This window comes from Carcharodon carcharias, chromosome 9 (assembly GCF_017639515.1).
Source record: "Carcharodon carcharias isolate sCarCar2 chromosome 9, sCarCar2.pri, whole genome shotgun sequence".
Taxonomy (NCBI): domain Eukaryota; kingdom Metazoa; phylum Chordata; class Chondrichthyes; order Lamniformes; family Lamnidae; genus Carcharodon; species Carcharodon carcharias.
The window spans coordinates 143,388,291-143,404,064 of record NC_054475.1 but is presented as its reverse complement, the minus strand read 5'-3'; the positions used below and the strand labels follow the sequence as shown (position 1 = coordinate 143,404,064).

General features: G+C 39.3%; 1 protein-coding gene across 4 annotated transcripts in view; it reads left to right on the top strand.

Annotated features, from left to right (window-relative positions):
• LOC121281905 (zinc finger MYM-type protein 3-like) overlaps positions 1 to 8,818 on the top strand; it is a 157,306-nt gene extending 148,488 nt beyond the window's left edge. For all 4 annotated transcript variants that reach the window (XM_041195070.1, XM_041195067.1, XM_041195068.1 and 1 more), the window contains 2 exons: positions 773 to 890; positions 4,002 to 8,818. In XM_041195070.1, coding sequence (XP_041051004.1) covers positions 773 to 890; positions 4,002 to 4,203 — 320 coding nt within the window. In that variant the 3' untranslated portion in view covers positions 4,204 to 8,818. The remainder of the gene's footprint in view (positions 1 to 772; positions 891 to 4,001) is intronic.
• Positions 8,819 to 15,774: the final 6,956 nt, after the last annotated feature.

The following is a 15,774-nucleotide window of genomic DNA, read 5'->3' as shown; positions in this document are numbered from 1 at the left end:
GCCACTACAAGTACAGGAGGCAAAAAAGCAGCACCTCCTTCCCCTCCTGTACTTCTCCCACCAAACTTGCAACCTTTATGTTCGGTTTACACTGCACTGTGTTTACATCCGCTCTGTGTCAGGTATTGTTTACTCTGAACCTATTTTAATTCATGCTCAAGTTGCAAGTGCTCGCTCAATTTCCTGCTCTCGGTAATTAGCACCTATTCAGGCATTCTCTTTCAGCTGATTAATATTTAACTGCCATTAATTTTGGCACCATGAGCTAGAACAACAGGGAAGAATTGGCTTCGGTCACTAATTCTGTGTCCCATCCAGTGACTTATGCTGGAAAGTGAGGACTGAACTCAGCTGAAAGGCCCTCAGGTAGGAATGACACGTCAGTGCTCATTGTCTAGATTCAACCTTGAGAAGTGTCTATTTGGGAGCAGTACCAGATGGCTCCTGGCCTGTGGGATTGTATGTAATTAGAGTTGATGACTTGAGGATGAGAAGGGACAAAAAGCATAGGGGTATTTTTTCTCTTTATTAGATCTATACAAATAGTTATTTGCTAAAATTGAACTTCTACAATCCTTGCAGTATAAAGGTTAAAACGATCGTACTTTTGTTTTTAGTTATTACACAGTGGCTAATTATTTAAAATAATGTTATCTGAAGCATTAATTTATAAATATTGTTTGCCCAGGGAAGTCAGAATCAAAAATTTATGAAGATCATTTCTATCTCTGCACCTGGCTCAGTTTTCTTCTCCCCTGTATTTTGTTTATAGGCAGCACTATGGGAAAGAGGAAACGTGAAGAAGAAGTTGCTGTTTTGGAGCAGAGAGAAAACCGAATGAATCCCTTAAGATGCCCTGTGAAATTTTATGAGTTCTACCTCTCGAAATGGTGAGGCCACCTACTGGCATTTTAAACTTGCATTTTGGGTAGATTTTTGTGATCAAGGTGAAGAATATCAGTGCTGGAAATTTTCTATTTCTGGCATCCAGTATTAGTATCACTCAGTCACCGGCCAGGTGTAACATATTTGCATGCAGAATAAAGAGATTTTTCAATTTTCATGGGGAATAAAAAATCTATTCTTGTGATCTGTTCAATGATCTTTGTTCAAAATATTTATAAGTTTAAAAAAAAATTAAACCCTACTCCTGATCATGTAGAGAAATAGTATGAAAACACTTGACTAAAGTGCACCGTGTTGTCGTCAAAGTGGCATTTGAAATATTGGCTTACTTTTAAGGTCTGTAAACCCAGAAGATCGTAATCTGGAGTTAGAGGTAGATTGGAAGACCTGAGATTGAGGTCAGTGGAGATTGAAGGCCAGAGGGAAGATTGGGAGGTTAGTTGAGGCAGGCAAAGTGGATCCATTGTAAGTGGAAATGCACTTACCCTCCTGGATTCTGCCGTCCTCATCTCCCTTTATGACTGGGTTTCTTGAGGCCTGGAAAACTTGTCTGGCCGGGGTTAAGATTTCACTCATGATTATATGTGAGGCTTGTGGCCTTGTTATATATTTAAATTGCCAAACTGCCTCCTGGGTGCAAGTCGGTTGCTGATATCCTTCATCATTTCCCTCATTCCGCCTCCTTTTAAAGCGGAACTGAGCAAGTTGAGATTTCCCCATTGTTTCCGATTGCACTAATGCTGAACTGATTATTGTGCTGAACGTAACTAATTCTTGTATCTTGGCATTGCCTTTTTTTAGGAGGGAAAATAAAGACCTGCCTTGTTTTTATAGATTTAAGAAAATTCACTTTTTCATCTTCAAGTAAAACAGCATTATGGAGACATTGACAAGAATAAAGAATGTTGCATACATTGCTGATTGGCAGAGAATGAGCTCTGCTTTTTTTGTCAGATAATGTGGAAGGAAGTTTTGGGTGTGATGTGTTATGTTAAATTCTGACAGCTTGGGAGTCAGGCATTAAGTTTCTGTTCACTTTATGGAGCATCTTCCAAAAACTTATTTTTAAATCTCTACATAAACTGTTTCAGTGTGTATTCATAAGCTTCAGAGCACGTCATCTAAGGCCAAACTTCCAGTTTTAGATATCTTGCATTTCACAAAATTTCCCTCAATTAGAGCAAGCAGCATGACATACACATGAGTTGCCACCGAAAGGCTGCTAAACCTACCTTTTCACCTTTATCACGATTGCCATCAAATAGAATTGATCTGCTTTTAATATATTACAGTACAAAGATACAGGTTTATTAAAAAGCAACATTTTAATTCACTATTCAAGGTCAGATTATCTTATGAAAATATTATGATGTGTGCCAGGTGGACCAAGTGCACAAGGAAATCTTGGCTACGCTATCACAACGGTTTTGCAATTTGTATTTATTACGAGATTTGTGCACTGATTTCAGAGTAATGAGTCCACTAATACCTTTAGAGATTTTTAAAATTAAATTTAAACATTTATTAGCGGAAGAAAAGATTTCAAGCACATACATAAGATTGCAGTTACTTAATACCATAACAAATCCCAAAACCCCTAATTAACCTGATTCCCAACTACACACTTCTTTAAGGCAACAATCCAAAATGGATTTTAAATTTAGATAAGACAATCCAGCAAGCTTACCACAGCACCCACATGACAGTGGAATTCCAAAGGCTTGTAACACAGCTTTAGTTACTAGACTTCTGCAAAAGGCTGGAGGCTTTTCTCCCCAAGGATGTTTTACATGGTCCTCTTCAATCTTACATGGCCCCCCAACAGAGCTTTCCATCCTTCTTTATATATGTTTCCCTCTCTCCAACCTGTAAATTCCATCCTCTGTCATTGTCTAAAAATGCAAATTTCCTTCCCACCTTTATATGCTGTTCTCTTCATGTTTCCTCATTAGCCTTTCAAATGCCTTTTACATCTAACTTTTGATAATTTCAACCTTGCAATCTGACTCCAATTGAATTAAATCACAGAGAACCGTACCCACTCTCTTTCATAAACCTACTTTACAATAAACCACAGTAATATGAAAGAGATGGTATTTTCATGACAAAAAGGGTTTTGACATGTATTTTCATCTTATGTTGTATATAAAGCCACAAGCTGCTTGAGGAGGGCATTATAACAAAAATAATGCAGCTCTCTGTGATCTTTCTCTTTTGGTCCCTTTGCCACCACAAAAATTAAAATGAACCCTTTTCATGAAGATGGTTCCTCTTTAAAGGAACTATTTTCTTCACACCTTCTACTTAAAAGAGCTGAGTTATATTGGTATGGTTCCATTGTATCTTGATAGATTGCCAATCTTCATTGAGTGTGTGTGTTTGAAGCCTGACCAAAGGGGGCATCAATTCCAGTCTGTTAACCAGAGTGTCTATTGATAGTGCTGGCCATTCAGTTGCACTGTGCCGGCCACTCAGTTGCCCGTGGGGCAGATCTTCTAGCAAATAAGTATATTTTACAGCAAGCAACAAAGCTTATTTACATGGCAAACAGGCTCTACAAACTGCAGCAAACAGAATTAGCGACTGAAACTACCACAGCTTTTCCCGATAAAAGCAAGGGTGACTTCTCAAGCAAAACACAGTTTTGGAAGAAGGCTGTGTACAAATTGTATGTAAAACTAATCCCAGTCTCTCATCACTGTTATCTTCAGGGAATTTCTTAACCCCATTATGGCCAGGAATAGTGATGTCACTATGTTCAGCCATATGTTTGCATGCAGACGTTCCCATCAGTGATGCATGGATGCAGAGACTAATTGCAGTGACTTAATTGCTTTTCGACAGAAGTCAACTAACTTGGGAATTAACCTTCCAGCTGGGATGCTTTTGTGTAAATTTGTTACCACATATAAGAATCAGCCGTAAATGCGTCATCAAAGTAGGGGGTAAGGAGCCAAAGGCAAGGTTTTCTTAGCTGATTTAACAGAAAAAATTGTCAGCATATGTTTGACAATAGGATGGAACTCAGGGGAGGAGGTGAAAACAGCATTTTATCAATGACACTTTTCTAAATTTTGTTTTTTGTTTTGCCCTAGCCCTGAGAGTATGAAGAACAGGAACGATGTTTTCTACTTGCAGCCTGAGCGCTCCTGTGTGGCAGAGAGCCCCCTGTGGTACTCAGTAATTCCCATGGATCGGAGTATGTTGGAGAGCATGCTGAACAGAATTATGGCTGTGAAGGAAATCTATGACGACTATTCGAAGGATTCGCTAGAAGATGATGACGTTGAAGGATGATGTGTAGTAGATGTTGTACAGAGTTCTGTTATACTTTTATTAGAAAAACAATGGGTCATTATAGGCTGGCCTACTTGGTGCTGCGGAAAAAAATTACTACACACATACTTGCAGAGTCATGTGGCCTGTTTGTGAGAGCAGAGACGGTTAGACTATCGCCATTGTTTAGAGACAGTATCCCTTTTAGCTTGCATACACTTGTTAACAATTGGGTGTACGTAACATTCTCTAGAGACCAAAAAATACTTTGAACCTGAAACTCCTGCAGTCAATAAGCAAACAACTTGGCCCTTGCTCTGAATGGAACAGCTGTGATGATTGGAGTATGCACGCTGATGCAATGGGAGAAGCCTCCATTTAATTGCAGTGCTTGGGATTTTAGAGTTGCTTAAATGGACATCAGTTGTGGAATGACAGATGCTGCAAAGTAGCCTGCCTTCCAGAACATTCCACCTATTGCTCCTATTTTATTTGTGGGGGGTGGGGGGGGGGGGAGAAGGGTCACATCTTTTGCTGTTAAGATTGAATATCCCAAGAATTTGTTGCTATGGAACCTTGTCCTAAGTTACTGCATTGCTGACAGGTGGTCAGGAGGAGAATTTGAAGACAAGTGGTGTAGTCACACATACAGAATATGCATCTGAAGTTCATTGCATTCTGTTATTACATTACAAATTTATTCTCAGCTATCCCTTGATGAAGTTTGGAGCAGGAATGTGCAAGGAGAAATGTTTCCAAAGTGCGTGAATAGCATTTTTTTTTTAAAAATGTATTTTTTATAATTGATTTGGAAGGTGAATACCACCAGCGAGATACCTGTTTGTTTAAAAGGTGTTTTCTGGCTCAATCTGCTGGGTCTTATTCAGGCTTAAGAGATTGATGGCCTAGTGAATAATTGCTAGAGAAAATGGCTTCTGAACAGCAGAGAAGAAACATGAGGAGTTTGAGTACCATAAATTGACCCTTCTCCATAGTCCTTGCCTGCCCCTTTGTATGTTTGCTGATTTCTGAATCTGTAAGAAGATTTTATTGTATTTTGGATATTTTTTTATTACAAACAAAACGTCTGTGAACATTTATAGGTGCTAGTTGATGACATAAATGCTAGTGCAGAGGACCTTGAAATATTGGGGAATGGGGATGGGAAGGTTATCTGGACAGTATTTTTCTGTTCCCAATAATTTCTTAATCTGAATTTTAATTTCTGTTGAAATAATCCTTTGTAATTCCCTCACCTCATCCTGCAGTGCTGCTACCATGAGGAACAATAATGCTTTCACAACTTGACCTGTAGGACTGAGAGACCAGCTAAATCCTCTTTCTTTAGGACCACGACAGTTGGATTAGAATTCGAAGTGAAACTCAAACAAAATCTCTGCAGCTCATGCAGATAACTAATGGAATAAAATGTTTGCTTCTGTTTTGGCAATTAAGGGTTGATGGGGATTAAGGTAAGCAGAAGTGTTGCTCCATCATTGTACAGCACTTGCTCTGTCTTCGTGCTGCCAGGTGGTTCAACTGAACTGTTGAGAAATTCAGTATTCATAGAAACCCAGGAGAGAAGGGGATCAAAAAGGGGATACTGTCTCTTGTGTGTATTTCTGTAGTATATATGAATTTGTTTCAGTGAGTTAGATCAGTGTAAAACCAATCTGTTTTAAAATGGTAAATATCTGCACAGTATTCAGTTGGTAACCTGATGGTTTGCCAAGTTCGCTCACAGTTTAATTTTTTAAAGAAAAATTTAAAAGGTGCTTTTGCAAACTGGATGGACATTACGTTGCAAGGGATTTACAAACTGCTGTATCACAATCACCAATAGTTAAAACTCCTACCTAGAAGAAAGCAGTTGCGTTTCACTCAAATTATTTCAGAAAGTGTACTTTTTTTTGTGATGTAACAGTTAGGGAAAAAAGTATTTACATGTCCGCAGTGAAGCATTTTTAGGGTATTTAGTGTAGGGACACTATAATGACCCTTTTTATATCTTCCTTATGTTGAACTGTAATCTGTGAAGATCTATGTCTTCTCCGCTTAAAGTGAAAGAAATTCTTGGTAGATGGGTAATTTGAAACAATAAGGATCTTGAGATCTCATTATGTAGAGTGCTGTAATACTTCCAAAATGCTATCTCTTGCCTTGGAAAAGGGATTAGAAGAAAGATGGTGGCCTAAGTTTGTTCTAAATGGACCCTGTTAAATGGTATCTGCTTGTGGAAATGCAGTTGTCTATTTATTAGATTCTTTCTAATAAATATCAGTAATAGTTGCATTGAACTGGGATTCAGTTTGGGCGTGTTAAAATACACCCTGTCCATCCATTTATGGGCATTGGTTGTCTTACTGTTCCCAAGATTAACCACACAGGTATCTGTCATTGTATAAATTGTTGACCAAAGCTGAACTATGATGTCATCATATTTTATTGGAAAAGATTGTAGAAAAGTGGCTGAAAACATAAAGATTAATTGTGTTCTCCCAGTTATATTTTTTTGTCTATTGTGCATTCATTGGTCCTTTATAACTTGTGCAGAATTCCCAAACTTGATGCTCGACTTTTTTGTGATGAAAATGATTTCCTAAAACAAAGATGCACCTTCTGGTATGTAGCTGAAGAGATCAGAGGGAAAAGTCTATAAGACTGCTTTTTCATATCTTCTGATGATTCATCACATCAGAGTTCATGAAGTGTTGCTGAAACCTTGCAAGTAAGGGAAATTGCCCAGATCTTTTGTCAGCCCTTTCTCTTTTCCACTCCCAGTCTACACTGACGAAACCATTCATCAAAATATTTGTTGGACCAACTGTATGAGGTGGTTTGTTTTGGAAAGAATAACGTTTATCTCTGGTAACTGACATTTGTGTTGAATTACCTGTAAATGTAGTTGCCAGTTTAGGCTAGTTCTGCAGAGATGGACTACTAAGTCTCTTGTTTGCAATATGGTTGATTAGCTCGGATATAATATTTTAAAAGTATCTCTTTTACTTCCTCACCTCATCACAGCGGAAAATCAAATAGAAAAGTAACATTGCGTTTCCTGTTGAATGTGCCACATAATTGAGGTTTATTGCAATTCTTCTGATGGCCAGTAAGCCAGGAAAGGAGAATCAAGGAAAATGAGACCTTCTAAGAAGGATAAATGTGCTGAATATATTTCAAACATCTCACCTCTTGACATGATTTCTCCATTCCTGAGCTCACTGACTTATGTTGGGTACATTACCACTGTCACCCCTGTGGCAGCTTTTTTGTATATAAGCCACTTTAGTGAATACTAGCAGGTAATTTGACTAGGAGAAACAGTGGTAGAATAGCTAAACTTGATCTTGTTTTCTTCTGACATCCAAACACATGCACTTTACCGCATGGGTCACTGGATATTGCTTTGGATCTCTTGATTTTTCTCTTTTTTGCTTAGGGGAGTTGAAGAAAGTTGTAGCAATCCAATCCTTATCTCAGGTGCAATGTTAGTGCAGCACAGGTTGGGCATAAAGCAGGAAAGTTTCTTAGTTTATATGACTCCATTTCAAAGTGGGTGTGCATTTGTCAACTGAGCCATTGGGGAAGTAAAATACCTGCACATATTAGAATATTGGCTATGTGAACCTTTTCTTATAACTTTTCAGTTTAATACATACAAACGTACACCACATCATGCCGCATGTGAAATTCTGCTTCATTTAAGACTACTGCAAGATTTCAGTCCCTCTTTGAATTGGAAAATATTCAGCATAGTCACTGAATTCTGAGTGATTATATTTTAAGTGTGCTTTTATCTTTTGTTTCAATAAATTTCTATAATAGTTTGTTTTTGAATTGCACTGATTTCACCTTTTTATATCAATACATTTTCCAAAACAATCGTACTACCTAATTATTTTTTTGTAGATTACCCAGTATTGCCTCTCATTGCTATGCTTCCTTGTGTGTTGTTCCATCTTTCATTGGCATAAAGTGAGCTATTGGGCTAGGGAGAGAGGTGAAGAATCTGATTAGCTTTTCTTCCTTTATCTCACCATTTTGATGCCTTCTCTTGTCATCCTTGCTGTTCCCAGTGAATTACTGTGCTATTTGATTTGAGGCTGAGAAACAGTGGATGCAGCTATGTTGAAATGCCATTGGAACTCAGACATAATGCTTTTTGAGTTGGGAGAATGAAATTTGTATAAGAGTTACTGTGATGCCATTTTATTGTTTCTTCCCATTCATGGAATGCTGTATAGATGCAGAACCTAGCTGTAATTATTTTACTGTTTTCCTCCCTCCATACCCCAAATGAACACTCATGCCAAACCTTATCAGTCTCGATCTTTGTCCTCACTCAGAATTCTTGTCTCTTTACTGTCAAGAACTTGGAAAATTTATTTTACTGTAAATGCTCTCCTTGTTTATGGGGAGGAGTGTGACAAGGAAGATGTGCAGGGGAGTGTCCGTGAACACAATTTGAACCATTAGCTGTCTTGTTTCTATTGTGTTCTTAACTTCAAGTGTTGTAAAGTACTGCATTTTACAATAGTTTGCAATAGAGCTTTATTCTTTGGTTTGATTGAACCTCTAATACAATAAGCTGCTATGTAAACAACTATTGTATATTGAATAAAAGTTATGCAAAATATAATATATATATATATAAGGTGACCCTTGCACTTAGAGTAATACATGTTATAGGGCGTTTAACCCTAAGCACCTTGCAAGTTCATTATTGCAAGTAACTGCTTTTTACCTTTTACTTGATATAAATGTAATTGCCTGCAAGTAAATGAAGGATTAGCAATTCCACCTCCACTGAGCCAACTCACTCAATTGGTGCAAGACTATTAAAGTAGAATAAAGGCTGCTATTAGTTTTCTGTTAATGGGCTGGATTTTGCACTTGCCGTTGACTTCAAAGAAAGCTGCCCACAAAGATCTAGCAATCTCTGTGCTGCAGATTTTCCCTTTCCTGACGTTAGTTTGAATCTGACGCCAAGTCAAGGGGATGTCCAGATGTCATGAAGCAGGTAGGCAGCTACATTGAAGCATTCTCACAGATAACAAACCAGGAAGTAAAAACCACCGAATCCTGTCGCTATTAATTTAAAATTTTACTGATAACGAAATAAATGATTGAGATTTAGGTAGAAGCTAAAATATGATGAACTTAAAAAAAAAAAAATAGAAATAAGTGGAATTTCTTATAATGAAAAAATGACATTCATCAAAATTATTTCAGGGCTGGTTAGGCTGTTAATGGGTAATTATTGATTAGTATGTTTTTAAAAATAGTTACAGCTCGTTCAACAAAGTGTAACTTCTACAAAAATTTTTGCAGTGCAATAAGCAATTGGAAGTTCTCGGTTCAATAATTTCTAATTTAGTTATTAGAATTCAGTTATTCTCAACAGCGCACTCTCTGGAGCAGTGTGGAATCACTGCCATCGGCATCTGAATTTCCACATTTGTGCATTTGTGGACTAGAAGTTGCTGCTACCAATTCAAGATGAGTAATGACAGCAAAGGCTGACAGGATTGTCGTCATTACTGTTGCAAACTCTGGGCTATAATTTTTTGTGCTCGTATATGTATATACTATAGTATCTGCTATCGGTCATAATATAGACAATGAGAGGGGTTATTTAATGCAGCTTAGCTCATCTCATCAAAAAATTCAGACACCTGCCCTCCCCCCACCCCCTTAAGTAATGCTGGAGCTGTATACAGATACAAAAGTAACGAGCATGATAAAATACAGTAAATATATTGTGTTGAATAACCTTGTATGTTGTGCAGTGTTTACAGAGAATTTTACAGAGAGCTTACAGAGTTTGGTTTCAGAAGGTTCTCCTGTATATTCTATGGACCAGTGTGACACAACTGCTGCAGAGTAAATGAACCCAATGGTATTCCCCAAAATTTTTTGGAAGCCGAAGGAGATCGAACAGTATTCAAGCACAGCCTTTGTGAGACAAAAGTAGCCTCCTAATACCAGATCTGTAACTGCATCACTTTGTGCTATTGATTCACTTATCCAGACATTTGATAACTAGGAATGATGTAATATTCAGATAACTGCAGGTGTAACTCTGGGCCTAATGCATCTCTGCACCTACTATTGACAACACCATAAAAAGAAGGACCTGCAGATATTGAAAATTTTAAATAACCTAGAGGAAATATAGTCTACTTGGCATCTGTGAAGGTTTAAGGTAAGTTAATGTTTGGGTGTATGCACATCATCAGAACTTAAAACGAAATAATCACAATCATTTTCACAAGTCTGGGGAGTGGGAAAGAGGGAAATGGAGGGAGTAACCAAAACTATACATTCCTGACCACAAAGTTATATACACCCTTACATGTAAGGTGACAATTTATGTGCATGGAGTTCAGTCTAGCAATTGCTGCTCCCTGATGTCACCTGTATTGAGGGTGCCAAGTTTAAACTGGATCACTGCATCTCTTCTGACCATGTGTGTTCTTGCCTAATCACCCTGTTGCTTGCTACTTGAAGTATCCTTCCCTTACCCATGTTAACAGCATCCTTGGCCTCCTACACAGTTGCAATCAAGCTCAATTCAAGCTTCAGGAACAATTCCTGTCTTATGAGCATTGTGCAGTCTTCTGCACTAAACATCAGACCTTAACTGTATAAAAGCAAAATGCTGCTGATGCTGGAAATCTGAAAAAAAAAAAATTCTGGAAAAACTCAGCAGGCCTGGCAGCAGCTGTGGAGAGAGAAGCAGAATTAACCTTTTGAGTCCGTATGACCCCATTTCAGACTGTATATTCCATGTTCTGTTGCAAAGAAAATGCTGGTGATGAGAGGTGCATATCCAGTGAGATGGGTTGATACTTTGGGTGTATATCCTTTCAGAACATAATGCGATGAAGGATGATGTCTGTGGTTCTGATTGGATTTTTTTCCCTTTGGGACTTATTAATTGTTGGTAACAGAATTAGGTTTATTTCAGTCAGATATCTTGCATTTGCTTTTTCTTTCTTGGAGTGTTCGGCAATTTACTTGGCTTGGGGAGAAAAAGAGCCATCTGTCAATTTCATCTTGTGGAAGTTATCTAAGTTTGTAGAATGGAAGGTGATGGAATTTTTGTCATGACTTTTTAGCCAGAATTCTGCAGGTGACTAATCAAATCAAACAGACCCAACCCCAAGCATACTTAAATGCATATTTTTTTAAGTTCCAAGATTTTCTTTAGTCATCTTTCCACACCTTTTGTCCATTTTCCTCCCCATTTCCTTTACCCTCCATGTGTTGTGTGGCACTACGACATGCTAAATGGGATAGATTTTGAACAGATCTAGCAACTTGTGACTGGACATCTATATGGTGCTGTGGGTCATCAACAACAGAATTGTACTGGACCACAATCTGTGACCTTGTGATATGGCGTATCCCCCCACTCTGTTCTTACCACCATGTCAGGGGATCAACCCTGGTTCAATGAAGAGTGCAGGAAGGCATGCCAGGAGCAGCACCAAGCATACCTAAAAATGAGGTGTCAACCTTGTGAACCTACAACATAGGACTACTTGCATGCCAAACAGCCTAAGCACCATGTGCTAGACCGAGCTAAGCGACCCCACAACCAGCTGATCACATATAAGCTCTGCAGTCCTCCTACATCCAGTCATGAATGGTGGTGGGCAATTAAGCAACTCGCTGATGGGGCTACCCAAGTATTTGTAACAATCTTCAGCCAATTCATTTCACAGGACATCACACAATTTGTCCACAAAATGTAGGACAAATCCAACCTAGCCCATTACCACCCTGGTTTTTAGAGATCAATCACAGTTCCAGAGCATCACTGCAGGAGTTCCTCGGGGTAGTGTCCTAGGCCTAACCACCTTCGGCTGCTTCATCAATGACCTTCCATTCATCATGAGGTCAGAATTGGGGATGTTTGTTGATGACTGCACAATGTTCAGCACCATTCACAACTCATACTGATGCAGTAGTGTCCAAATGCAGCAAGACCTGGACAATATCCAGGCTTGAGCTAACAAGTGGCAAGTAACATTCATGCCACACAAGTGCCAGGCAATGACCAGCTCCAACAATAGAATGTAACTATTGCCCCTTGATATTGGCATTACCATCACTGAATCCCCCACTATCAACATCTAGGGGGTTACCATTGATCAGAAACTGAACTGGACTAGCCATATAAATACTGTGGCTACAAGAGCAGGTCAGCGGCTAGGAATCGTGACGATCACCTCCTGACTCCCCAAAGCCTGTCCATCATCAACAAGGCACAAGTTAGGTGTGTGATGGAATACTCTACACTGGCCTGGATGAGTACAGCTCAAACAACACTCAAGAAGCTCGACAGCAACGCAGCCTGCTTGATTGGCACCTTATTCACAAACATTCACTCCCTCCACCACTGACATATAATGGAAGCAATATGTACCATCTAGCACTGGAGGAACTTGCCAATGCTTCTTAGACAGTACATTCCAAACCCATGACTGCCACCATCTAAAAGGGCAAGGGCAGTAGATGCATGGAAACACTACCAGCTGCATGTCACTCTCCAAACCACACGCCATCCTGACTTAGAGATATATCACCATTCCTTCACTGTGCTGGGTCAAAATCCTGGAACTTTAGTTTTATTCATTCATGGAATAGGGGTGTTGCTGGCTAGGGCTGCATTTATTGCCCATCCCTAATTGCCCTTGAGAACTGAGTGGCTTGTAGGCTATTTCTGAGGGTATTTGAGTCAACCACATTGCTGCAGGTCTGGAGCCGCATGTAGGCAAGACCAGAAGAGGAAGGCAGATTTCCTTCCCTAAAGAACATTAGTGAACCAGATGGGTTTTAATGGACAATGGTTTCATCATTAGACTTTATAAGTCCAGATTTTTATTGAACTCAAATTTCACCATCTACTGCAGTGGGAATCAATTACCTTGGGTCTCTGTATTCTAGTCCAGTAACAATACCACTACGCCACTCCCTTTTGAACAGCACTCTGGGTGTTCCTGTATCACATGGACTACAGCGGGTCAAGAAGGCAGCTCACCACCACCTTCTCAAAGGCAATTGAGGATGGGCAAAAAATGCTGGACTAGCCTGTGATACTCGCTTCCCATGAATGAATTAAAAGCAACCCAGATCCTCTCTTGCCCTGGACATCTATATTCAACCATTGCTGCAAATGTCAATTTCCACAAGTAAGCCTGAGTTTTCCCCAAACTGAAACAAAGTGGTGTCCCATTGTTGCCTACATTACAGATAATATGCGTTCACACTGTAATCTGCTGATCAGAGAATTCAAAATGCTGGCTGTTCCATGTAGTTCGGGCTAAACCAATTTAAATTTTTGTCTGTAAATACAGGACTCATTATTGTTCAAGTATCATAAACACACAATCTGTGTCAATATAATATTGTTTTGACTTACTGAGCCTTTGAGACATTGAACCATACATGGCCTAGGCACCATTGAATGACTCAGACATGTAATAGGAGTGTCCTAAGCCAGTGAAAGTTTAAAAGTTTATTGTTAATCCCAAGATCAGCCAGCTCCTGGTTACAGAATGACCAGTTATAATCAGTGGAAGTACTCGGTGGTAGCATAATGGGTTAATGAGCAAAACTACCCATCATCTGATGTATCAAGAAATGCAATACTGAGACAATGAGCATCTGTCCTACAAAAATAGTATCTGGTCACCAGGTCAAATAGTAGCCTGCTTTCTCGTTATAAACTGTTTTACGTGGTAGCATAAAAATAATAAATGGCTTTCATTTTGCATTAGCCAGTGTTAAAAATCGCTCACCTATTCCCTATGAATGACTGAAGGGTGAAGTGTCTTAACATTTTATCAGTCAAAAAAGGGTACATCTTTCTCAGCCATTTGATAGACAGGCAGATTGCTTGCTGGTTTCCACTACAGGTGTTCAGGGATGAAAATTATTTTTGAGTTTTTTTTGAGATTTTGTTGAGGACTAGCTTTTGCTTTTCAGGGGCTCTTTATTTATTTTCACTACTGCTTTATCAGGTGATGTCATGTAGTTACATTACCTTCAGTGTTAGCATTGGCTTTTTTTTAGAACCTTTTTAATAGATACATTCTTTGGCATTTGTGCTACCATAAGACAAATGATCAGGTCATCTTCTTCAGTCGTAGTGATTGAGGGATAGGTTTAGGCCTGGACATTGAGAGAAGTTCTTTACTCTTTCTTGCAAACAGTCATGAGTTATTTATGTCCAATTGCAAGATGATAAGGTTTTGGTTCAATATCTCATCTGAAAAACAGTTCCTGGAATGCCAAACTTCTTCAGTATGACACTGAAGTGCCAGCCTAGGTTATGTACTCAAGTCTCTGGAGTGATATGTTAACACACAACCTTCTCACTCAAGCAAAATTGCTACCATAAAAGCTGTGTGGCCTCCTGGGAATGATGTTCCCAACTGATATTGTGATGAAAGCAAATGCGAGCCCTGAAATTTGTTGATGACATTGCAATAGGGAGTAGTAGCAGTTACGAAATATGTAGAAATGACTTGGAAAATTACGAGTGAATTTTGAAATTTGGCAGTTAAACTTTTTGTTGAATTTAAAGCTCAATATTAAGCTCAAAAACAATATATGTTGTCTCTCTCTGCCAGGCACCCTGCAACCCTTTGGTAGTATACATAAATGATTTGGAGGAAAATGTAACAGGTCTAATTAGTAAGTTTGCAGACGACACTAAGGTTGGAGGAGTTGCAGATAATGAAGAGGATTGTCAAAGGATACAACGGGATATAGATCGGTTGGAGACTAGGGCGGAGAAATGGCAGATGGAGTTTAATCCGGACAAATGCGAGGTCATGCATTTTGGAAGGTCTAATACAGGCAGGAATTATACAGTAAATGGCAGAACCCTTAAGTGCATCGCCGGGCAGAAAGATCTAGGTGTGCAGGTCCACAGGTCACTGAAAGTGGCAACGCAGGTGGATAAGGTAGTCAGGAAGGCATATGGCATGCTTGCCTTCATTGGCAGGGGTATTGAGTATAAAAGCTGGGAAGTCATGCTGCAGCTGTATAGAACCATGGTTAGGCCACACTTGGAATATTGCGTGCAATTCAGGTCACCACATTACCAGAAGGATATGGAGGCGTTGGAGAAGGTGCAGACGAGGTTTACCAGGATGCTGCCTGGTCTGGAGGTTATTAGCTACGAAAAGAGGTTGGAGAAACTCGGATTGTACTCACTAGAGTGACGGAGATTGAGGGGCGACTTGATAGAAGTTTACAAAATTATGTGGCATAGACAGAGTAGATAGTCAGAAGCTTTTTCCCAGGGTGGAAGAGTCAATTACTAGGGGACATAGATTTAAGGTGAGAGGAGAAAACTATAGAGGAGATGTGCGGGGCAAGTTTTTTACGCAGAGGGTTGTGAGTGTCTGGAATTCACTGCCAGAGGAGGTGGTGGAAGCAGTTACGATAGTGGTGTTTAAGAGACAGCTTGACAAATACATGAATAGGATGGGAATAGAGGTATACGGACCCCGGAAGTGCAAAATGTTTTAGTTGATGGGCAATATGATTAGCGCAGGCTTGGAGGGCCGAAGG